Source organism: Pelodiscus sinensis, chromosome 27, assembly GCF_052426305.1.
Source record: "Pelodiscus sinensis isolate ZL-2025 chromosome 27, ASM5242630v1, whole genome shotgun sequence".
Lineage (NCBI taxonomy): Eukaryota > Metazoa > Chordata > Testudines > Trionychidae > Pelodiscus > Pelodiscus sinensis.
In genome coordinates this window covers 10,704,327-10,729,623 of record NC_143078.1, presented here as the reverse complement: position 1 = coordinate 10,729,623, position 25,297 = coordinate 10,704,327, and the positions used below count along the sequence as shown (strand labels likewise).

General features: G+C 50.3%; 1 protein-coding gene across 11 annotated transcripts in view; it reads left to right on the top strand.

Moving 5' to 3' along the window:
• FOXP4 (forkhead box P4) overlaps window positions 1-25,297 on the top strand; it is a 150,868-nt gene that overhangs the window by 23,745 nt on the left and 101,826 nt on the right. For 7 of the 11 annotated variants that reach the window (XM_075910377.2, XM_075910376.2, XM_075910375.2 and 4 more), the window contains exon 2: window positions 17,897-18,092. The exons of 1 other annotated variant lie outside the window; for it this stretch is intronic. In XM_075910377.2, the coding sequence (XP_075766492.2) occupies window positions 17,913-18,092 (180 nt within the window). In that variant the 5' untranslated portion in view covers window positions 17,897-17,912. Of the gene's footprint in view, window positions 1-10,498; window positions 13,486-17,896; window positions 18,093-25,297 lie in introns of those variants that run through there. 3 more of the 11 variants (XM_075910369.2, XM_075910368.2, XM_075910372.2) reach the window with 2 other exon arrangements.

Sequence of the window (25,297 nt, the reverse complement as noted above, 5' to 3'; positions counted from 1 at the left end):
TAAGTGAGTCCCACGTGTCTGGGCCATTTCCAGTAGATTGAAACAGTGGTTCCCAGCCACGGCTCGGGTACACTGCCCAACGTCCCCCCCCCCCCCCCCCGTGGCTGTTAGGAGAGGCGTGTCCTGCCCTGCCTCTCAGCCAACCAGCGCTGGGCAGGGGCGGGGTCTCCTTCTGGACACGGAAGAGCGGTTGACTGCGCGGCGGGAGGGCAGTCTTGGAGCAGCTGTGACCCAGGCAGCAGCACTCAGCTGGTGGCCAGGTGGCAGCACAGGGTTTGGTGAGGGTGGTGGGGCAGGGGATTCCGGGGGTGGTGCTACTGTTGGGGGGGGGGGGGGGGCGCTCTGGAGGTTGGGGAGCTGGCACTGGGAGACTCTGAAGGTGGGAGGCTGGCATTGGGGGGGTTGGGTGCAGGAGACTCTGGGGTCAGTGGCTGGTGCTGGGGAGGTGATAGAGGGGTTGGTGTATCCCAGTCCCCAGAGCTGCCACGGACAGTTGCCTTCAGCTGCGGCAGCCACCCGCCACGTGGCGACTGCTGGAGCTGAAGCTGGCTGTTTGCCACGGCCTTAGGGGCAGGGGCTTTTGGTGGACCAGTAACATTTTATTTGCATGTGTTGTTTGCATAATGAATATGCAAATGCAATGTTTACCAGTCGGCCAAAAGTTTGTGAATAGGTTTGCTGGTCCGCGGTATAAAAAAGTTGGGAGCCACTGGATTGAAACGTCTGCTGTGGGGTCGAGGTGGGAGTTAGGGGGAGGAGGGAGTTGACAGGTGGATTTGAGTTTCCCAGGCCTTCAGACATCTCTATTCGGCACCCCAAACTAATGAAAAAAGCAGTAGGTTTGTGAGAGCAGAAAAGGGGTAGAGCTCCCGTGCCCTGAGGTAGATGGGTCTTTCGAGCATGATGCAAACGAATGGGCCAGAGGCACTTTCTTGTAACCAACATTGTAAATCCGGGTACCCTTCTGCCTCAGCAAACGGGACTGTGCAGGAGCTCTTCCCTCTCCCCGCCCCCCGCGTTGTCAACCAGCCAGACTTTGCCTTGCAGGTTAACCATGGGTGCACTGGAGTTCCCCAACTCTCTCCAGAAGTGTCCCCCGCTCTACCCCCTGAAGCATCCATCCCTTGTCATTGGCTGCCTGCAGAACATTTGAGTCCACCCATCTCCCCCCCCCCCCCCCCAAGCCTGCTGGCCTGTGATGGATTTATAATAAAACAAGCATACGTTTCTTAATGAATAACAGCGTCTGAAGTGATATTATGCAGAGATGATAGCAACAGGAAACGGTTATAAATAAAACAAAAATGGAATCACGATTTCAAATGACTAAAACTGGACCCAGTAGGTTTGCAATCCGTGTCTAAGGTGGGTTTCTCACTTAAGCAACAATTCAACATCACCTCCCTCTTCTTCCCCACCCCTATGATTGGGGGGGTCCAGGGAGTGCAAAGAGCTTTGTTACCCATTGCTCCGAGAACAAAAGGGTTGTCGCTCCTTCCTCCTATGGTTCTTTTTAAGTGTGCCCCCAGAACAAGTTCTCCCCTGCACCCGGCTGTGCTTTCACCCTCCTCTGAACTTGGCTCTTCTCTTGACTTAAAATGCAAATGCGGTGTCCTTTTGTGCTGGTTTCACAATATCTGGTTCACAACAGGGACCTTGGCAGACAGGTAAATCCACTTTCCTCAGTCTCCGAGAGACTTGTTGGGCAACCCAGCTTGGTGGTTTGCTTTGACGCTTCTGTTCAGTACACGCAGGCCACTTTTTATTTAACACCAGTACATGCGTCATACTCCACCTCAGGGGGACCTAAATTTTCATCTGATATCCTAAGTCATGTTTTTGATTGATAGATACACTCAGCACCTAACAGTGCCAGGAGAGTTTGTCAGGCGTGGCGGGAGGTGCTGTTGTATGCTCGTGAGACTTTTTCCAGTGGGCACCGAGGGGCTCTTAGCATCCCTCGGCTAGTCCTGCTGTTTGCTAGCACGCTGTGCTTTGTACTCTGTCTTCCTGGAGCATATTGGGAAGAAGTGGCAAGCTCTTTGGGGCAGGCACTGTCTCTGTTATATTTGTACAGCACCTAGCACCATGACGGTGGCTTTTGGGTACTACCCCAGTCTAAATAATGATAATATCCATGATGGTGATTGGCTCTGGTTTGTCCATGTTTTTTAGAAAACTATGCCTTACATATGGGATCTTCTGCCTTCCTTAGGCAGCCATCGAGTGCCAGTTTTGGAAGCAGGGTCTAGTGGACTGGGATGCAGGAGAGCTGGATTCCAGTCCTAGCCTGCTTGTGCCCCTGAACTGCCAGTCCTTTTGGACAAGTTAGAGCCCTGCTCTGTGCCTCAGTTTCCCCTCCCCTTTGTAAATGGATTGTTTCACAACCCTGGGTTTAGCAGGCCAATGCTCAAACCACTGAGCCATCCCTCCCAGTCCCATTGGGGGGTCTCCCTGGGCTACTGACATACAAATAATATCTGGATAGCAAGCAGCTTAAATTCTGCGTCATGGTAATTGGCAGCATCGCTTGTGGCTTCTGTGCAGTGAAGTTCCAGCGAACTCCTGGTCTTGTTAAGAACTGGCACCAGTGAGAGGTGAGGAGCACCCAGGGGAATCCCATCTCCCCCACCCCAGCCAGCGCTTGGGTCTGTATCCCACCTGGGTAGCTCACGCAATAGACTCCACTTCAGAGCCTGACTCTGAACGCTTCCCAGCGTGGGGTCGGCTCGGAATCAGATCTGTGAATTTCATCCGGGACTTGTGTCCCCTGGCCTTCACACAGATAGGCCTTGTCCCAGAGATGTGCAGTGCGGGACACCTGCTTTTTCTGGCCCGTGAGCCCTGGATGGACCCATGGGATGGTGGCACATTCAAACCAGTCCTGTTCTTTGTATAAAGTGCTCCCAGACACTGGGTATGCACAAAAGGGTATAAGGTAGCTGGAGCCCTGCCTTCTATGTGTGGGGTGGGACTGGGTGCCAGCTTGCTACCCATCAGTCTGTGGCTAGCGACCATCCCCCTGCAGACTTGGACATCCCTCCACTCACCTCCGTGGACCTCTCCCAAACAGCGAGACCGGAGCCCCTGTGTGCGACGTCACTATTTAATTAGACGTCCCTGATTAACAAAACTTGGCGTTCGGCTTCCTCCTGCCCTCATCTTTCCTGGCTCCGAATCAATGGCTTTGATATGCTAATTAGGGAGTAATTTAATTTCAAAAGGCCGCAATTAACAAGGGTGTTGTGGACATGCTGTAGTTAAGCGGCGTAATCTAATTTGCATTAGTAACAAGCAGGGACTAATTAGAAGCTTAATTAGACACTTAGATGGCTCTTGTGTTTACTTTCTTAATGAGATGGAGTGGGGCTCTTTTTTTTTAATCTTTTCAAGAGCTCAGCAGAAGGAAGCGGTGGGCGAAGCTGCCGTCCCAGCGCCTGGCACGTGCCTGGCACCTTTGCTGGCTTTAACCCAGAGCCCCTGCAGTGCCCAAAGAGCCTCTTAAGCTGGAGCTGAGGTGCCACATGCCTGCAGCTAAGCTCAGGTGTCAGGAGCGTTTTCCAAAGACTGATGAGCGGCTCCTCCGGCTGATGGGGAGGAAAAGAGGGGCGGGCTGGGGAATGAATGGATGAATTGCATAGCCCAGCAGAACAGTGGTTCCTGGAGCACCAGGCATGCAAACTGATTGACAGCTCAGTGTGGCTATGAGGCGGGAGTGTTTCTGTGTCTGGGGTGGAAGGCGTCCGCTTGGTAACACACTTCCTGTCCCGAACTGGTGTGAAGAGGGACACTAAGGAGAGCATCCCCTAGGCTTGTGGAGAAGAGCCAGTGGTGCTCGTCAAACCCCGGTGACGTTCCCCGTATAGGGTTGCCAGATACCTTCACAAAAAATCCTGAACAGGCAGGGAAAAATTGGTTGAGCCATAAATAAAAGGGCAGGGGAGACCAAACTTGTTAAACAAAAAAAGGTTGCTGTGCCTTTAAATCACCACGCCCCTCCCTTCCCCTGCCCTCGCAGACACCACCGGCCTTCCATCTGAGGAAAACAGAAAACACTAGACATTTTACATGTCCGGTATTCTCTGTTTTTCTTTACCGGATGAAAGGCCAAAATACCGAACTGTCTGGGCGAACACGGGACACCTAGCAACCCTATCCCCGAATTGACCTGCTGGGTGCTGGCTCCATGAGGGCTGGGTGGGGAAAGTGCCCCCTTTCTAAAACATCACAGCCTTGAAACACTGGCGGTCCAGGGACAGGCCTCACGAGATCTCTCGCTGGGCGGTCTCAGTGAGCCCTGCCAAAGTGCTGAGAAGCACATTTTGGAAAGACGTTTTTCCCTTCTTAGCCGCGCTCTGGGCAGGGTGAGTTTAAATCCACAGCCTTGCTCGTTCCCTCGCATCTCCTCATCATGGTGAGCCAGCCGTTTCTGCGAGCTGATCTCTGTTGCTTCTAACAGCAGCAAAATCCGCTGGCTGGGTTGGGGGCCTCCAGGTGAGATGTCCAGCCATCCTGCCTGCCGTTCCAAGAGAGAAGGACCCGCTGTAGAGGAACATAAAAACCTGCGGGACTCTTGCGTCACTCCTTAATAGAAGGGAAGACTAACGCATACGCACATTGTTGCTGCGGGATGGAGCCGGCGGTCCTTCATTGGCTATCTCTAGAGCCAAGGATGAAAAATAAGGTATCTCGGAGTTGGGGTTAGATCTTGGAAATTTGCCACTAGCTTGGGGAGAGGCAGTGGTGTGGGGGATTGTGAGCATCCAGGGCCGTGTTTGCTGCGGGGCCTGCACAGAGGTTGCATGACCTGTTCAAGATGCTTCAATGAAATGCCTCCCCTGGACGCCGGGAAAGGCTAATGCAGTAGTTGAGCACCTGAATACGAGGTTCACTCTTTCCAAAATAAGTTGCTGGGAGCGAGTTGAAAGTGGGAGAGGAAAGTGCCTGTAAGTGCGATGCCCATTGGAGTGAGGGCCTGGATTTCGCCAATTCCTGGATCCTTCCAGTTTACTATAATGCTTCAGATTCACTTTAGCTCTCCTGGCCATTGATTCTAATCCCCCTTCCACATTTCCATGGGTGTGTGTTAATTAAAGCATAAAAAGCCACTCTGAGCAACCTGGCTTTTCTTGCTCCTCCTGAACCCAAAGCCTTTTAAGATTAACGAGTCACTTCCTAAAGCGTTTGTCCTGCGCAGACCTGGGGAGGCGAATTGGCTCCAATTTCTATGGCTCAGAGCAGATATGGGTGTGTGCGAGACTTTGCACAAGGCTTTTTCTCCCGTGTTGGAGTTACAAAGCGTTCCTTGGAGGCACTGGCCCTGTGGCCCATGAGCTAGAGGCCTTCAGTGCATTTAGGGTGTGTCTAGACTACAGGGTTTTTTCGAAAAAACATCACCTGCGACTAGACTGCTGCCACGTTTTCAAAATTAAATCGAAAGAACGTGGCAATTTTTTCAACCGTGGTAAACCTCATTTGACGAGGAAGTACACCTTTTTTCAAAAGTGCTCTTTCGAAAAAACGGCCTTCTTGAATGCAAACAGGGCTTTTTTGAAAGAGAGCATCCAGACTGCTTGGGTGCTCTCTTTCGAAAAACCGGCTTGCTTTTTCGAAAGAAGTGGTTGCCGTCTAGACACGCTCTTTCGAAAGAGGCTTGCAGTCTAGACATAGCCCTAGATACTAGAGGTGATCTTCCTCTCCCCTGCACAAACACTAACGTGCTTCCTCTACACAGCATTAGCTCTGTGTGAAGGTTGGGCCCCCTTACTTAAAGATAGCCTGTCTCCCGGATAGTTGCGGTAAGATGAACTTGTTCCCTCGAAACTGTTGCTTCAGCACAGCAAGGGTTTTCCCTGGAGAACCCAGGCACCCCTCCTTCTGTCTGCCTAGCCTTGGAGGAGGCTGGAGCCAGACAGAATTCATGAGGCAAACTGGTTTGGTGAAAGCCCAGGGAGGGGCTAGTGCAGTGGAGCTGGGAACCTTTCCAGGCGGCATTTTGGATCAGGAGCATCTTGGTTGAGAGCCCATCATGAGTTCGAATAGCTCACAGGAGCCTCGCGCTGCTTCTGGCCTGGCCAGAAATCCTCTCTGTGAGTCATGGCAGCAGGGAAGTTGCAGCGATTTGGCTGAGCTGCTCTTACATGTTCAGCTCCCTTTTTGCAGATCGATAACATAGGGATTGTTCGGAGGAGCATGTGAATGGCTGGGAACTTCCTGAACCTTGCAAACCTAAACCCTTTTGTTGGTGGGGGCTGGGGAGAGAAGAGGAGGAGAGAGACCCCACTGAACTTCCCCTAGCCTTGTGTTACCAGATGCTTTCTGGAGCCAGGTTTGCGTTCCCTGTAGCCCATATGGAAGGGAGCTTATTGTGACAGGGCAGGTGTCTGGGTTGGATTTTCCATGTGCTGAAGCCCCCTTTTTGCGGGGGGGGGGGGGGAGGCTGAGGGCGCTGGCTGTGTGCTCTTGGAAGGGGCGGAGCCTCTGGCAGAAGGGGCGGGTCTGGGGCAAGCAGGTGGTTTGGCAGCAATTTAAAGGGCCGGGGGCTCCTGACACTGCTTTGGTAGCAGCAGCGGTGGCCTGGAGCCCCGAGCTCTTTTGAGTCACTGTGCCCTGAGACTGTTGCCCTGCCTTGTCGCAGGGCCTGCTGCTGCCAATACTTAGCACTGCTGTAGGGCTGATGTTTCCCTTTAGATCAGAGTGCCTTTCCTTGTTTGGCAGGAGGGGTAGTGGAGCCTTGCTCTTCTCAGCATTGCATCCCTCCTGCTGGTGGATTTCCGACTACTGAGATTCAGATGATGAGCCATAGGTGCTGGCGGGGCTGTCCCTAGCGAGGTACCGGGGCCTAGGACAACATCCACCCCAGGCTGCGTCTGCGTCCCCTTCCTACTCCTGCTCCATTCTGACTCCATCCCTTCCCCCAAGTGCTGCTGGTGTAACCCACACTCCTCCTGGGGGTGGTTCGCTGTCCGTGACGTGGCCACGTAGGAAGAGTGAGTTTGCTCTGCAGCCTGAGCTGAGAGCCAGCTGGCTTTTCGCTCAAGCAGCAGAAGCGCCACTAAGCTCCGGTGGTCCCAGGTTCGCCTCCCGCTGCTGGTGTTACGCTCGAGCTGGCAGAGCAGGCACCTCCAAGCTTTACTGTATTTATCCTCCCAGTCCCCCTGTGAGGCAAGGCCTAGCTGTTATCCCCATTGTGTGGGGAGGAGGGGCAAGGGGGACTGAGAGGCTAAGTGAATTGCCCAAGGTCATGAAGGAAGTCTGTGGCAGAGCAGAAGTCCCTAAAGTCCCAAAATAGTGCTCTAACCACTGTACCATCCTTTCCTTTCTCTGTGTTGATACATATAAATGCTTGGTGATGATAAACATTGCAGTGCCATGATGTCTGTGTACTAAAGAGCCTCGCGCGACACACACATGCGTCCTATAAGTATTCTCTTTTTAAACCATGGTGGAAATGTGTTTTGTGCATGTGCACACTCAGCAGGAGGTCTGTCCTTATAGCAAAGGGAGATGATCTGTGCTCAGTCTCCCAGGGAAACTCTGGGCATCCATCAGTCTGTTAATTGTGCTAATTAGAGAGTGTGGAGGTGTTAATTGGAAAAGCCTGGTGTAGTGCCTGTTTGGGGGAAGAAAATGTCAATAAAAATTAATTGATGACTTGGCATGGCACGTGTGCTTTACAGGTTAGCAGCAAGTCAAAAGATGTCAAGGCAAATGTTACTGCTCAGATTAAGCAATTGTTAATTAAAAAGCAACGGTAATTAATACTTGTTCTGCCATATGGTACTGCTAAAGACAGAGGGCTCTCTCTTTGCCCTTTTAGTAATTCTCCCTTGTTTCTCTCTTCTTTTCCTTGTCATATGAGAGGTGTATGGCAAAGCAGGCTGGAATGGCAATTGTGAAACACAATTGTTTTGATTCTGGCCACAGAAAAATGGTAATCGGTGATCCACTCACAAAGCATTGGGTTTGGTGTCCCAAGGGCCACTGGTTCATATAATACAGGCTTTTTTTTTTCCCCCCTGAGGCTTGTCATCTTTGACACTTTCTCAAGTTAGGGCACAGGTATTAGTGTGGTCATCTGGTGCCCATCAGGATGACCCTGACTGGTCCCTTTCGGTGCTGCTGTAATCAAAACAGAGATGTAGGAGGGTAAACAGTTACGCCACATGAAAGATTCAGGTTCTGATCCTGCACCTACCTTTTGTTCATTCACTTGTGCTTACGTTGAACACGTGTCCTGAGTGTTGCAGAATCAGGGTCTGATAAATGGATTATTTTTCTCTTTCAGCCTTCCAGCATCATAAGTCAATCCACCAGTCCCAGTTGAGCCAAGTTTTGAAATTTAGCTTCTGAAGCATAATTTTAAAGCAAGGCTATAATTTTTTATACCCACCCCATCGACTTTATTTTTCTTATTTTTTTTTTTATTCTATTTCAATTAAAGCATTAAAGAAATGGTCACGCCTTTCCTGGCCATGTGAGGAAACAAATACAGCAGTAACCCAGCAGCATTTGGGACTACAAATGTGAAATTTACTAAACCCCTTGTGAAACTGACCGCTTTGTCGTGGACCATAGAAATGGCCAGTGTGGATCAAGTCCAGTATCCGGTCTCCAGTAGGGGCTAGTATCAAATACTTGAGGGGAAGGGGCAGAAATGCCATGTTTATGCAATAAATATATTTCTTTATATACGTGTGTGTAATCTATACATACACCTTTGTATTATAAGTCTGGATATTCTTGTCCAACGAAAAAGTTTAATCCAACTCGGAGTCCTTTAATGCTCTTGGCCCCAAAGTTAGCTTGCGGCTTCTGAACACAGACAGACCCTGTGAGATTCCCTTTGCTTCTCCCGTTGAAACGACTCATGTGTTGAACGCGGGAGATGGCTGGAAAATAGTTGGTGCGCTCGAGGGGAAACAGGGAAAGAAATGGCAAAACTTGTTTCCTGAATTTTCGAGTTTTGTTTTGTCATTTGCAAAGGTGAAATTCTCACTCTTCACTTAAAGAAACCTGAAGATGGTTTTAAAAAAAATGAAATGTTCATATTCAGGGAAGTGCGGGTGTGTTGGGGTTTTTGTTTTTAGTGAAAAATCTCCTCCAGCTTTCCTTTAATTTGCTTGGCTGGAGTGAAGCTCCTGCAGTCGTGGGCACGTAAAGCGGGGCAGAGCTGGAATGAAGTGATTTAGGAATGTGGGGAAAACATTCCCGCCCAGGCTCCAGCCAGAGCCTGAATGTCTACACTGCAATATTTAGCCCTGTGAGCCTGCATCCGTCTGAATCCTCAAGTTGCTGCTATGCCATGTGCAATACACTGTAAATAACCTGAAATCACTGAAGGCCCATGCCTCAGTTCTCCCTCTGTAGAATGGGGTTCCTTACACAAGGGGGGTGAGGATAAATACAATTAGCTTGTGAGGTGATCAGGTGCTATGGTAACGGGCCGATAGCTGTCACCTTGGGAAGGCAGTCTACTACGGTGGTGAGTGTGGATTAAGAACCATATAGGTTTGAAAACTGCAAGTGAATTGAATGGAAAAAAATACAGGGTAGAGGGAGAGAAACTGAGACACAATGGAGGGGGAAGAGGCAGCATGAGCCAGTGGTTAGAGCTACATGCCTCTCTAGTCTCTCTGTGACTGTGTAAGGAGACGTGAGATCCGATTGATAGACTGGAGGACTACTGGTTTCTTTTCCTTGCATTGTTTCTGGCTGGACTTGTATGGGGACCAGTCACTTCACCGCTCTCTCCTTGCTCTCTGTTAGCTGTGCTTCTTCCCACCAAAGAGTGGGTGCATGGATTGATGTGTTTGGAAGGCGCTTTGAGACCAATGCATAGCTCTGAGCACATGCTTGGGGGTTGAATTCAGTCGGAGCATAGATCTGAAAGCTGAATTATCCCTCTTTCTGCCCCCCCCCCCACCCCAGGCAAATCTCTCTCTTCATTTTGCCTACAATGTCTGTTGGCAAATGTCGTCTGGTAACGTCTGTGATCACTTCTTGGCAAGCGGCTGGGTCCCCGCAGCAAATTTTCCTCCATCTCACCCGGGTGACCCAGCCTCCCTACAAGTGACTCAGATAGGTTTTAAATAAAAATAAAATACAGTAATCCCTTTAACCTTGAATTCTCCCATAGCCACTAGTCCGTTGCTGAGTGCGCGCGCAAATGTGCGGTTTTGATAGTATTGAGGGCTCCAGGAGGGAGCCGCCGACTCCACATGGGAATTAATGTCATTCATACACCCTGCGGAAATGATTTTTGAAATGCATATAATCTCAAACATGCAAATGAGAAGCTTGCTTCACCCTGTTTAATATGAATGATCAGCTTTTGAATAGCTATTATTACACGCCACATTTCAGCAATTATGTTGTTCGCGGTTTGTCTTTCTATCTTGCAAAAAGGGGGGGAAAAAGAGACAGAAAAGAAAGAAGAGGAAGAAGGAAGGAAAAAAACATCTCCCACCCACCCACCCCCCATTCCTTTTTTCTTTTCCTGTCTGGAACTTGTGGACCATCGCTCTGATCTGCCACTGATGCGCACCGTGCATGTTTCAGTTCTCCCCTCGACAAGGAAAGAAGTCTGCCTTCAGTCTGCCTTCCTCGCAAAGGAGCGAAAGGAACAGTTTTCCTATCATGGCTCCCCAATCTACTTAGTTTGTCAGTATCAAGAGAACCCAGATGAAGCCTTCAGGTGAGGGGTCTCCAATGTTACGCTCAGCCCCTCCTCATCTACACCACTCGGCTGAATGAATAAATTTTCCTGCCAGAAGAGGCCATTCTTACCAACAGCTCGGCACAAGCCAGAGAATATCATCCAGTGATTACTGCTTCAAGTCCACTAACTTGTGGCGGAACTAATGTTACTTTGTTGGGCTTGATTGATCAGTTAGAGACTCTATCTTGCAGCATCTTTAGTGCAGCAGCTCTTTTGTCAGCCAGGCCTATTGATAAAGCACACCTTCCGTGCATGCACCTGTCAATAATATCACCAAGTAGCAGCTCCTGTCTCTCTTCACAGCATGAGCTCTGTGTCCAGTGACTCTTCAAACCTGTCTTCAGATGGTTACGTATACTGTGTTCCTATGTAGGAGTGCCTCATCCCTGGAGCTCAAAGCACGTAACAAAACAGAATAAATGTCACTCAATTTTGTAGAAGGTGAAACTAAGGCACAGAGAGGGTAAGTGACTTGCCTAAGCCAGGAGTCCTAGCTAATTTGTTGATGCTCCTCCCTCACACCCACGGAATACATAGTTCCCCTGCAGTTTCGCCATGATGTGTAACGAGACAAATGAAACTAACAGGCAGCAGGTTTAACACAAACAAAAAGGAGTATGTCTTCACAGACGGCATGGTCCATCTGTGGAACTCCTTGCCAGAGGAAGTTGTGAAGGCCAAGATTATGACAAGGTTCAAAAAAGAGCTAGATAAGTTCATGGAGGTCAGGTCTGTCAATGGCTGTTAGCCAGAGTGGGCATGGATGGTGTCCCTAGCCTCTTGTGTGCCAGAAGCTGGGGATGGGTCCTGGGGTGGGTCACTTGATAAGTCCCTGTGCTGTTCATTTCCACTGGGGCACCTGGCATTGGTTACCCTCGGAAGACGGAGCTAGATGGACTTTAGGTGAGACCCAGTAGAGCCCTTGTTTTCTTATATACACCTGTCCAGATTGAATGAGTGCAGCTAGCCTGTTAGGGAGAGAGAGATTTGTACTTGAGGATTGGTGGCTATTTCATCAGCCGCATCTATGAAGGGGTAGGGAAAGGTCAATCCGTAAACCTCACCCTTAATAGGTGAGGCTTCTTGGTTACGGTTAACCAGTGTGGACAGAAGCAGCTCCCCACCTGCCTCCAGCCCTGCAGTGCCCGCTGTACACAGGAGCACTGCAGGCTGACTGGAGCAGCCTCTGTCCATGGCTGGCCTGGGCACAGGGAAGGAGCTATAATAATATAATATAATGGAGATCTACCATCTCCTAGAACTGGAAGGGACCTTGAGAGGTCATCGAGTCCAGTCTCTTGCCCTCATGGCAGGACCAAGTACCATCCCTGACCAATTTGCCCCAGATCCCTAAATAGCCCCCTCAAGGATTGGACTCACAACCCTGGCTTTAGCAGGCCAATACTCAAACCACTGAGCGATACCTCCCCTCTTGCCAATGTTCCCGCTAATCTTTTTCCGTCCATGTGTGGAATAATTTGTGTGCACTGAGGCATGTGTGAACGGGCACCACCAGTAGAAACAACAAAACCTAGCACTGGGCGTAGTACTAATGATTTGGAATCTCTCCTGAGTGGCCACGTGAGCACCCGGATTACAGGGAACACTGCCCCTTACGTGCCCCCCCCTTTAGTCATTAACCAATGAAATGGGATTTTGCACCCCAGAAGGGAGGCAACTTCATACAAACAGGCTGTGTCGCACATCCCCTGGTTTGGAAAGGGAACCCTCCAATACAGCTACCCAGTCGCTCCCTGGTAAAGCCCAATTGCATAATAATGATTAATCTGCTCTTTGAAACCAGTGTATGTAACTTTTTCAGAACTTTCCTTTGCTCAGATGGGCAGTGTGAAAGCCATTGTGAGGCAGCATGGGCTAGTGGTTAAGACCTGGGACTGGAACACAGGAGCTCTGAGTTTGATTCCCGTGTGTGTCACAGACTTGCTGTGACCTTGGGCAAGTTATGTCCCCAGTTTTTCAAGAGCTCAGCTCTTTCAAGCCTGAACGTGAAGACTATACCTCAAGGCACTCCCCATCCAGCAGTGCTGATGGTGGCTCGGGATGTTAAAACAGCCAACTATTTACATGAGTGTGTAACCAGTTAACCGTTTCGACAGCTCTTGCCACCTGTCCCTGCCAGGGCCGTGACCATAGAGTCCTGCCACTGCCTGGCCCACTGACCTCACTGCAGCTAGGGCTGGTCTAGTCCAGCCCAGCCGGCCATGGTTGATGTTTACTGCCACGGGTCAGTTAACTGGTAAGCATATTGGTAAGCCTCATGTTAATTGTGACCCTTCTGGGCAGGTGCTCAATAGAGCTGTGCACCTGGTGTGCTGGGCTCTTCTGGGGTCCTAAGAGGGAGCAGAGTGCTTTAGAACTCTGTGCTTCAGTTTTCCTGTCAGTGAAATGGGGGGATAATTTTCCCATGGCTCCCAGGGCTGCTGTGAAGATCAAATCCCATCGCGATGGCAGGGTGCTCAGATACTATAATAACGGAGGCCATAGAGAAGCTAGACACAAATAAAGCCGCCTGGGATGGAAAGCTCTGTCACAACAGCTCATTCATTGCCAAGGTGTAGCAGAGAGCATGAAAAGTGTGTAATTCATCTGCTAGTGAATACGATCTGCCTAATGCAATTCTAATTCCATCCCAGTGGTGACGATGCTGGCTGCCAACAAGAAGCATGGGGAATCTTGCAAGGAATGTTTGTCGATCTCGCTGCGCTTCCTGGCAGGGTCTCCTGAGTCCAGGCAGAGCAGTTCAGGTGTGGATCTGAACCTCCCCGTAATTCTGGAGGGTCCAGGACAGGCTGTTACGTTTTGTCCGAAGTTTGGATGTGTTCAGATGTGAAGGGGTGTAGTTTGGACCTGGCTTCCCTCCTAAATCCTCACCCCCTCTTCTCAGAGGACGCAATACTTGTTACCTCCAATTAGTCTTCATGTGAGTTGGAGTATCCACATGTTGTAGTCACGCAGGTATTTTGAACTGCCTGCAAGTGTGTAGGAAGCAACTGAGCATTGCCCCAAAATATGGTGCATTGCGTACAGCCTTCCAATGGCGCATCCACACTACTAAGCCCATTATTTCGAAATCACGGGTCGGTGATTTTGAAATCTGTACGCCTGCTTTCCTCTGGGAATAAGCTTATTCTGAAATAGTTATTTCAAAATAATTTCCTAGTGTAGACATGCCCTAAGGGACCTCGTGGGTGCCCCGAAGGAGTGGAGGTCATGTGGGATTTTCTGGGGTAAGGGGAAAGGTGACAGTTGCCGGAGAGAATGCATGCCCACTGTGGAGACAGGTGGGCAGTCATGCTGCACCAGCAAAGCATACGGTGAAAGACCAGTACTGAAGCGGAATGAGGAAGGCTCTTTTCCAAGAGTGGAGCTCTGCAGATTTACAAACTCTGCAAGTTTGCAAACGTTGTTACCCCCAGCTCTTGCTGATGGCTCAGTACGGAGTCAAGTGCAAGTTCATAGATTGACCGCTGCAGTCTAGTACGAGCTCTTGTATAGCAGGCTAGACATCTGCCCACAGCAATTCCCACAGCAGATCTTTCAGAACAACATCCACTCTGGATTTTGAAATTCTCCACCCTCACCTTTTGGTAAATTGTTCCAGTAGTTAATTGTTCTCAGTTAAACATGGACACCTTTATTTCCACTCGGAGTGGGTCTCTATCTATAGCTGCCAGCCACTGGATTGCATTATATCGTTCTCTGTTGTTCTGAAGAGCCCATTTAGTAAATATCTGTTCCCTGAGTAGGTACTTCTGGACTATAATCAGCTCATCCCTTAACCTTCTCTTTGAGCTCCTCGAGTCTATTTAGTTTTAACAATCTAGCACAATAAGGCTAGATAGATTGTTGTTCTAATTCCCTTATTCTTTCTCATGGCTCTTTTCTGAGCCCACTCCACTGTATCCTTCTAGAATCATGGGTCGCAGAACTGGACACAGTGTTCCAGCCGTGCTCATGCCAGAGCCAAATAGAGAGGGAAAACAACCCCTCGCTCTCCGTTTTCTGCATCCTGGGATCGCATTAGTCCTTCTGGCCACAGAGTCACATTATCCACCCACCCTCAAACCTTTTCTGGAAACGTTGCTTCCCAGGATGGAGTCTCCTGTTGTGTAGAGGTGGCTGGCATGCTTTGTTCCATGGTGTCTCTATTTGCATCGAGCCATATTTAACATACATTGTGTGCTTGAGTCCTGCTTTCCACGTCCTCCCGATTGTTCTGCATCACTGACCCGTCATCTTTGTTATTTGCCATTCCTCCAATTTTTGTGTCAACTGCAAACTTTTATCAGGGAGGAATTTGGTTTTTTTTTTCTTTTTTTTTTCTTCCAGCTCATGAATAAAAAGGTTGAACCAGCCAAGAACAGATCCTCATGGGACCCTCCCACAAACACTCTTGTTCAATGACAGCTCCTTTTTGAGACCATTCCACAAGCCAGTTCTGAGGTCTCATCTCACTGGATTTAGCCTGGAGTCTTCTCCCGCCCCCTACCCCTTACTTTTTGCCATCCGCAGAGGACCAGTGCTGGTGTGGTTTGCTTTCCTTGGCAGTGAAACACAGCTGGGGGGAAGGGGTTGCCCCTCCTCTGGTGGCGATTAAAACAGATTACTGGCATGGAGGAAATTACGGGCTGGGATGTTTTGCAAGTCTCTCTAAGCCTATAGTGTCTTGCTGCATGTGAGTGGGGTTCTTGGAGGGGCTGGTTTTCAGATAGAGGAGCTATGCAGCTTCATCTACTGTGCATATTTTGGATAGACCTATTCTGAGCCCCTTCAGGATGACACTTGCTAGCTCCCCTGCCCCTGCAGAGTGAAAGATCCCTGGGTAGGTTCTCCCTATTCAATGGCCCTTAAGAAAGCATCTTGACTCTTCCACCCCACCCCCACCTCTTGTCCCTGAGCATCTACCCACAAATTGTTCAGGGAAAGGGCAAATGGGAAGGGACAGGATGTTGAGACCTAGGCATTGCTGAGGCTGGAGCCAGTCTGAGGAAGGGAGCAGCTTATCCCCAAGCCTATAAAAATCATGCACCGGAACCCCAAAGATCATAAGAGCATAAAAAAGCCAGTAAGTTTGGGGTTCTCTGTCTTTGTCTTCAAGGTTTTTGAGCCTTTACGGTCCTCTCAGGTGATGTTCTCGAGGCTTTTCCCACAACCATGAGGATTAGCCACTTGCTTTTTTTAAGTGGGATCCTCACAATAATAATCTGACTCCAGGAGCTGAGGCTTAAAGAACCCCACAAAACCCCCCACGTTGCTGCATGTGTGATATTGAAGGAAAGGTGAGAGGGAAGGAGAAGTCAGAGAGGAGCTTTCTGGGGGCTAGTGCATCTTTTTGAAGAACTGCTGCTCCTTAAATTGGAATCCTACATCCCATGTTGGTGTAGGGTTCATTGGCGCATGGTTTGTTCTTAGCACACCCTGGTTTGTGCTTGCGTGTTGGGTGGCATCTCTGGTTATGTGAGTTGGTTGAAAATATTTTCGAGGCGACACATTTTTTTTTCCCCCCACTGGAAAATGCTAATTTGAGAGCATTGACATGCTTTGAGGGAATATACCAATTTTTGGTTATAAATTGTCAACAGAAAATTATCAAAATATTCTGCTTCACCTCCTTTTTATGTGATGTTTGAAATGGTCACGTCAAAATGAAATGTTTGGACCGTAGGAAAATGAAATTCTCTGGACGATTTTGAGTTGTATTGAAAAATTCCAAGATTTCTACTTTTTGTCCCAATTCAGGATGTCAAAATCATGGCGTTTTCCTGCCAGAGAGAAATTCTGTGGTGTTGTTTTTTTGTTTTTGTTTTTTTTCACCAGCCCTGCTGTTTGTAATACAATAAATGCACACACGGTCTGCTCCTGGGGCTGGAGATGGCTGGGGTAGTTGACAAACCTTGGGGCTGTGTGTGATCAAATTTGGCATGTAGTCTAAATCCATAGATTGCTCAGTAGATGCTCATATTCCACTTTAGGGGTGGCTTTATTTTGGTTTAGCTGAAACTCGATTTCTACTCCACTAGAACTTCAGTGAAATGAACCATGATGGAACCAACAGAGGAGGGTGTCACACACAGCCTCTTGGGCCAGCTTAACTCAATCCGTTTCAAATCAAAGACCAGCGGTTCCCAACCTTTTCCAGATGGGGATCCATTTTGACAATTCAGGAAGACTTGGTGACCCAAGGCAATTCAAAAACAGGGGGAGGAAAGGGGGCAGAGCCACCTGGGGAGACACTTGGCCACCCTTTGGAAATGTGATGGTGACCCATATTTGGGTCCCAACCCATAGGTTGGGAAACCCTGCTCTAGACGAAGCAGTGTGTCAGAGTGTAGACAGGCTGACCCGTTAAAGCACAGCCCCAGAGACTTCGGGTGTTAATATGGGTGAGAGAGAGCCCCAGGACACTTGTTCGGTTGCAGGAGAGGCTGGAGTAGGAAGGATTCAGAAGTATCCTAGTGTTTAAGGCCAGAAGGGGCCACCCGATTTTTCCCCCAGGTAGCCCCTACTGGGCCCCATAACTCGTTAGACTAAAATATTTCAGTCCCCAGCGACCTGGACTGCATACTACTGTTGGAACGCAGGAGTGGTCAAGGTGCCCTGAAGGCCCAGACTCCTGCCATGGAAGGGAATAGTTGGGTGATCCCAGAGGGTGAGATGCACCCCGGGCTGCAGAAGACAGCAAAACCACCCCAAGATCCCTGCTAATCTGACTTTTCCCAGTCCCAGATTTGGAGATGGGTTAGACTCCGAGCATGAGAGTAAGACCCACCGGTCAGGTATCCAGCCAGAGAAGAGATGAGCTGCTGGAGGGGCAGGAATGGAGGTGGGCTATGGTGAGATGACCCCCTCCCCCAGGTACAACTCAAGAGGTGGGATGGTTGGTGTTGGAGGAACTGGTGCGTGGTCCCGTGGTGCGTGAGCTCGCTGCTGAAGGGAAACACCATTGGAGATGCTTCTGGCCAACTCGCCACCTCCTGTGTTGGTTTGGGGGCTGCAGAAAGGGCAGAGGCCAGGAGAGGAAGGGGAATCCTGCCTTGGTGAGACCAGGTTGGCAAGCACAGGCAGCATGCAGTGGGGGGCTGCTCTCCTAGAACCAGCCAACCCCACCTGTAACGCTCTGCTCAGGGACGCTGCTGCTTCTCTTTGCTCACTCAGGTCCGGCTAGCAAGTCATGATGGTAGAATCTGCCTCGGAGACAATACGTTCCACTCCCTCCAGCCAGAACGGGGTCAGCAGCCTCACCAACCCGACAGATGGCGGCGGCGGCGGCGGAGGAAGGGAAGGAGGCGGCAGTGGGGAAGCCAATGGGGAAATGAGCCCAGTGGAACTCCTGCATTTTCAGCAGCAGCAGGTAGGAAAAAGCCTCTTTCTCCTCCCTTTCGTGCTCTCTCTTTCTCTGTCTTCCTCATGGGCGTGTGTGTGTTGTATTCCTCAACTCTCTGGCTTTTGAGACACAGTGGAGACCTACACCAGAAATCCTACAATGAGAGGGCTGGAAGGCACCTGGAGTGGTCCTCAAGTCCAGCCCCCTGCACTGAAACGGGACTGCGTAAATCTGGGCCGTCCCTGACTTGCGTTTGTCCAACCTGTTCTTAAAAACTTCCAGTGATGGGAATTCCACACCCGCTCATGGGAGCTTATTTCAGAGCTTTCCTACCCTTAGATTAAATACCAGGAAATACTTTATCTAAGTCTCCCGTGCTGCAGATTAAGCCAAGTGCTGCTTGCCTGACATGGTCTTCTTTATAACAGCCCTTACGACACTGTTATTTGGTCCCACCTCAGTTTTTTTTCTCAAGCCTACCCATGCCCAGGTTTTCTAAAGCTTTTCTACTTGATGCTGTGTCCCTCTGGAGTTTCCTATTTGTCCACATCCTTCCTAAATGTTGGCACCCTGAATTGGACACACGATTCTAGCTGAAGGCTCAGCATTGTAGAGTGGATTGGGGACCATTCCTGCCCATGTCTTACATGGGGCACTCCTGTTAACAGACCCCGGAATAAGATGAGTCTCTTTTGCAGCTGCATCACGTTGTTGATTCGTTTCTCTTGATGATCCACCATAAACCCCAGCTTCTTTTCACAAGAACTACCACCTAGCCAGTTACTCCCCATTGCGTGATTCTGCAATTGATATTTTTCCCCCCTAAGTGAAGTACTGTGCGCTTCAGCTTTAGTTGAACCTCATCTTGTTGATTTCAAACAGGTTTTTTTTCCTATTTGCCATGCTTGTTTTGAATTCCCTTCCGGTCTTCCAAAGTGCTTGCAACCCCTCTCCGCTTGGGATCATGGTCAGATTTTGCAACCTGCTCCCCATTCCATTCTTCAAGTTGTTAATGAAAATACTGAATAGTGCCAGAGCTAGAACTGGCCCCTGAAGGTCCCCACTAAGTATCTCCTCCCAGTTTGGCAGTAAACCCTGGGTGACTACTCCTTCACTGCAGTCTTTCAAATGAGGGTACTCGGAATTGGTGGTTCCTCTAGTATTGTCTGAGGTGATATACGAGAGGACATGATAGCTGCATCCGCTCTCTCTGACCAAGGCGCTTCGCAAAAGAGGGGGTGAATGAGGCAGGGATGCAGCTCTCAATATTTCCGGAAGCTTCTGCTCTCCAGCAAACTCCACCTCACCTCAATACACGTGCCCTGCTCTGGGTAAATCTTGTCACTCACAGCCAAAAGCATGAGTCTAAGGGCGTGTCTACACTAAACGGAAGATCGCTGCTGCCGTGATCCATTTTTCTGGAGTTTGATTTAGCGAGTCTAGTTAAGACTCACTCTATCAAACTCAGAGGGCATGCCTGCCAGCATCTGGTACTCCTCCTTTTGCGAGGAGTAAGAGAACTCCGACAAGCTCAGCTTAAGGTAAGCCGACTCCAGCTACTTATTTTATGTAGCTAGAGTTGAGTACCATAAGCCAACCTGCCGGATCCAATGTAGACCTGGCCTAAGAGCGCTATGCTGTTAAGGAGTTCAGACAAAGGACCTTGGCTTCTGGTCTTTAAAGATCCCATTGGCATAGTCTTCACCTTAGGTTTGCTACATTGGCTCCAAGGGCAGGCCCAACCTCCAGCCTGGCTAACTGCACCACACTACCCTCAGTTCTCCTATGAGTTCAGCTGGAGATGTCCGTTCTGCACTTCCGACTGTTCTTCGGTGTTGCAGTGTGCTGTTGGAAGGTTTGGTGTCCTCTGCTTCAGGGATGGCTGCATTTCAGTGCTGGCAGAGTGACTCCTGTGTTGCTGTAGTCCGTGTGGCTCTGAGATCCTTGAATTTGAAATAAAAAATAAGATGGCGTCAGAAGCTGTTGTCAGGGGAGGGAAAGGGCTGTGAGCAGAAGTGTATTGTAAAGACTTGCTGGGCACAAAATAGGTAGCTGCTTCTTTCTCTGATCCCTGGGCTTTTCCCCTTTACTCTCAGGGGTCACCACCATCTACTCAATCCTTTCCATGCTTTGTGGCTCACAGCACTGCAAGGAGAGGTGCGCTGGTGAGTGTGTGGACGCCTGCCTATGTGCATCCATGTCGGTACATGCCTGCCGCCGTAAAGAGGGCTTTCTGCAAAAGCATTTGTGCGCATGCGTCTTGGGCTGTGTGTGCCAGTCAGCTGACGTGTGCATGTGTCTCCGTCTGTGGGTGCGTGTCTGCGGGCACCTCTGTGTTTGTGCGAATAGGCACTTCTGCACATCCCAAGAGCTTGGTGAATCTGTGCACGTGAAGTCTGATCTCTGCATGAGTGTGCGCGCACACATCTAACTTGGGGACACGTGCACACTAAGGGCATGTCTAGACTAAGTTTTAATTTCGAAAGAGGATATGCAAATGCTTTGCAAATTTGCATATCTTCTTCCAATCACATTTTCGAAAGAGAATCTTTCGGAAGTGAAAGTAGTCTGGATGCTGTGCCCTTTTTCAAAAAACCGCATAAACCTCCCCCCTTTTTTTTTTCTTCAGGGAGAGCGTGTTTTTCAAAAAAAAATAAAAAAGGGGGTTTCCCCCGAAAAAAACCCGCGTCCAGACTACTTTCACTTTCGAAAGATCCTCTTTCGAAAATGCGATTGGAAGAAGATATGCAAATTTGCACAATTTGCATATCCTCTTTCGAAATTAAAATGTAGTCTAGACGTGCCCTCAGCTACGCCTGGGCTCACCAAGTATATGTGCATATGTGTGGTGTTTGTGTGTGCGTGTGCACACACGACTCTTGCTCACTCTGCTTGAGTGAAATATGCAGGGTGCATGTATAGTTTAGGCTGGGGGGTGCGGGCATGCCTGCAGGTTACCTTTTCAAAACAAACTTCTGAGAAAACATAAATTTTCCTCCGCGGATACTAAATAAGGCAATGATCCCAGCCTCGTGTGGAGATCGCCTCCCTGAGCCATAAATTCCAGCGTGAAAGCTGTAAAAAATTGCTGTGTCTGATACTTTAGTCGCGAGCGCTGTAAATCCATTACCTGAATAACAGCCGTTTCTCACGCAGTTAAGCCACTGTTCCCCTGATCTGAGGGGTAATCATGCGTGTAATGCTTCTCCGAGTCACCCCTGCTGAATGAGATGCCGCTCTTTCTCTCCCCGCCCTGAGGAGGGGGGGTGCAGTTGCCTTTGCTGTGCCCGGCGGAGAGGGCGCTGAAATTCACTTAGCGGCAGCGTGTGTTCCGGACTCATTTCGCTGTGGTAAATAGGAGACGCTTGTTCATTCACAAGGCACGGCAAAGGGGACGGCGGGCTGTGTGCTTGGAAAGCACAAGCGAGTCTGCCAGGCCCCGGGCGGCTTTTGGCACAGGTCACCGGGGAACGGGAAAGGCTGTTTATTCCCAGTAGTGCCTATCTTACCTGCTGTCTACCGCCACCCCTGGGAATGCTCACCCGGCCCCTTGCGTGCACCAGGTTGCTCGCTCGCTCCCTTTCACACGAGCTCCCGTGCTGCATGCAGGCTGATGGGGGTCAAGTAGAGAGAGAGCCGTGTGTTTGCCCCAGAGGATCCTAAAGCATGCCAGAAAGGTTTAGCGCATGCAAGACTTGCATCTCTGCACCCCGGGAGGCAAGAAAGTGCTGGCGGTATCCCCGTCTCATGCAAGGGGGCAAGTGACTGGACCATGGTCGTGTGCTGAGTTAGTGGCAGGAGCCCTAATCCTGCATCACTAGACTGTTCTCCCTGTGAGAGGGAAAAGTCTGCAGTGTTGGCAGCCAGTCCTTGCTCTCCCCATTAGGCAGTTCTGCCTTTTCAGAGCTGGGAACAGAACCCTGCTGTCCATTAGGGCCAGACATGGTCCTTGACTTGTCAATGTATTTAGATGGGTGATTCTTAACCTTTTCCGTACCTGGGGCCCCTTTTCCCATAGCAGGCACCCCTTCTATTTAGCAACGGGGGGGAGAGGGTCCTCAATCTAGATGCCCTAGTGGAGTTGTGTTTGACGGAGGCTAATTCAGACACCGTCAGACGTAGCCGTGGGAAGAGCAGCCCATGTAGGGAAGAGGGGATTTAGGGATGTGGATTTAAAATTCTTTCTTCGAATCTTTTCCAGCAGCCGTGTTTGTCTAGTCGATGAATCCCTGAATGCATTACAGCGTGCTCCTTTAGGACTGGCTTGGGGGCGGAGGTGGAGACTCTACTCTTCCCGTTTGTCCTCGGCCTAAATCCTATCCCAGATTCTGTGTGGTTTTGGCCTTAGCCAACTTTCTCTCTAGCCTGACCTTTCAAAGGGGTTTGTCCCCCAACTGCTCCCTGCCCTGTGGGCACCACTGCCAGTCTAGTTTGCTAGCTGGGAGCAGGGGGCTGACCGACTTGCTTGTCCACTTGACAAGGTGTGGAAGCGCTGTGCTCCCAGAAGGGGCAGGGCCTCTGGCAGAAGGGGTGGGGCTAAGAGCACTTGGAGCACACCGCCAGGTGCTTTGGTGGTGGTTTAAAGGGTGCGGGACTCCAGCCGCCATAGTAGTAGTAGCAGCGAGCCCTGGAGCCTGTTCAGTTTCTGGGGCCTGGGGCAATTAGCGGGCTTCGTCGGGAGTGAGGAGGCAATTGAAGATGTGCTTGGAGGTGCAAACTAATCCTCATCCCTCCCTTCCTTATCTTACATAGGAATAAGGGAGTGCAGGAGAGGAGGAGGAGATTTTGACTGTGCATGTAATTACCCTGTGGAACTCTCTGGCGCAAGATTTTATCTGGCAAGCTCCCAAACTTGAATGACATCTGCAGTGACAGTAGCTTGAATAGACATTCCTAAGGCCCATCAATCTTCGTGCTTCAGGGAACAAGCTGAACACCAGCTGGGGTCAGGATTAAATGTCCCCATATAGAGAGTTTTGCACAATTAGGTGCTTTATGAAGGTTTTCTCCTTTCCTCAGATACATCTGGCGTCTACCCCTATTGAAAGTGGGATGCTGGACCGCTGGGCTGTTCCTGTCTGCTGGTTCCATGTCCCCGTTTGTGCTGCAATCCCTTCAATGTCTCGTTTCGGGGGTGGGGGAGGGTTTAACTATGTGAATTCCATGGAGAGTTTAGGAAAATTGTTTTATGGATCATTGAGGTCCCAGGGGAGGAAAATCACGGAGTTGATGGCATTACCAAGAGGGGATTGCACACACCCAATCAGCTAGGCTTGAAATGCTTTGGGAGTTCCCACAACATTGTCCCCCAGCCTGACATGGAGTGCGTTTCTTATTAACACTTAGTTTTGCAAGCCGGGCTTAAATGAACCTGGGATGGGGGTGGGGGAAGGGGTTGTCCCATTTTTACAGATGAAATGGCTTGCCCAAGGTAGGGAGCAAAGTCAGAACCAGGATGAGAACTGAGGAATTCCTGGTTTCTGGTGCTGTGCTCACTCCATGAGACCTTGATCTCTCCAGCAGGCATGTGGCTTTGAGACTGATCGTGGAGGGTGTGATAGGATTCCCCCCCCCCCAACCTATGTGGAAGTTCCTCTTTTTTTCAAAGGGGGGGGAATTCAAGCCCCAGAATTGGGCTGCCCATGGGTCTGGATTTTGAAGACCTGGCAGAGGATCGGGACCGGACCCCAGCGTGAGCTTTCCATTGCGTTCGTTCCGGTGGCCTCGCGCGTTCTCTTCCCTCGCAGAGCGAGTGCCCATCTCCTGAGCTCAGAGTAAACAAGGCCGGGAAACGTGAGCTGGGCTGTGGAGTAATGAGGTGACAGAAGGAGAGAGAGATAAACAGAGAGAGTCAGAAGTCAGGCATCTGACAGGAGTTTAGACTGAAACAAACAGCGCCGGCGAGAGAGCGCACGTCATTTTTGAACAAGACGGAGTGTCTGTTTCCACGCAACGAGCAGAGCTGAAGAGCTTGTTTAAACAGAGATGAAAGGAGGGAGGTGGCTGCATGACCTGCAGCCGGCACTTGGTCCCGGGAGGGGTTGCCGAACTTGAGTGCGGGAAAAGGGGGTTGCTCCGGGCTAGGGGAGAGCCTGCAGTTTTGGAAACCAGTCGGTCCCGCTTGGGACCCTCTTCCCCCTGTGCAGATGAAGGGGGCATCCCATGCAGGAGCTGCTTGCTGGCTTCAGCCCTTAGTCCCATTCTCACCAGAGCCCTTGGCCCATGTCGCCAGCAGTGCTAAATGAGAAGGTAGGAAGAGCTGCTCTAGGGATGTTAAATGGCGTTTAATCAGCTAATCGATTAGTCGATGGAATCGGCTTTTTAAGAGCCGCCAGGACCAGGGGCGAACCAGGCCAGCTGATTCCCAGCTCGCACCCAGTCCCACCCCCTACCCTGCTGCGCTTCGGCCTTTTAAAGCATATGCTTATCAGATAATCGACTAGCCACTTCCATCCCTAAACTGTTCCAGCTGAAACTGCCATGGCAGGGCAAGATGCCAGCAGACGGGGCTTGCCCAAGGTGGCCGCAATCCTCTGCCTTTATGCCTCCATAAAGAGGCTGCTCCCATTCTTTGCCCTTCCAGAGATTCCACAAGGCCAATAATTTCCTACACAGGCCTTTGGTTGGTGGGGTGAACTGTCCCCCAATGGGTGAACCTTGCGGGGCCTGACCGGATGCCCCGGACCATCCAGGCCCATGAGAGTCCTTGCACTGCTGTGCAAGACCATCTCTACAAACGGCCCCGTGTGACCCACAAGGGCTGGGTGTTCCCATGAGAGCGTGGCTAACCTGATTGCACAGCACCACCTTCCTAGCGTGTGCAGGTAGAGGCAGATGGCTTGGCTTCTCTGTCCTCAGGTTTGATTTCTCCCGTGGAACTTTCACTGTGTCTGATTCTTCCCCCTCCTCCTCTTACAATACGACTTGAACCCCCCTCCGGTGCCAGGATCACCTCTAGGGAAGGCAGGGGAATAGAGAGGCCAAGTGCTCTGCTTTTCCTTTGAGGATCTCAAAGCACCGTGGACTTGTCAGGCAGGCCTCTCCCGTGCCTCGGAGTAGGCAAGGGTTATCCACGTTTCACAGATGGAGAAACTGAGGGCCCAGCAGAGGGAATGGATCCCAGAAGTCCTGACTCCTAGCTCCTCGCTGTAACGTTTACTCCACGTTCTCACTTCGTTCAAACCTGGGATTTCCCAGGCTGAACCCCAGAGCAAGGGTCAGTCCAGTTCTGT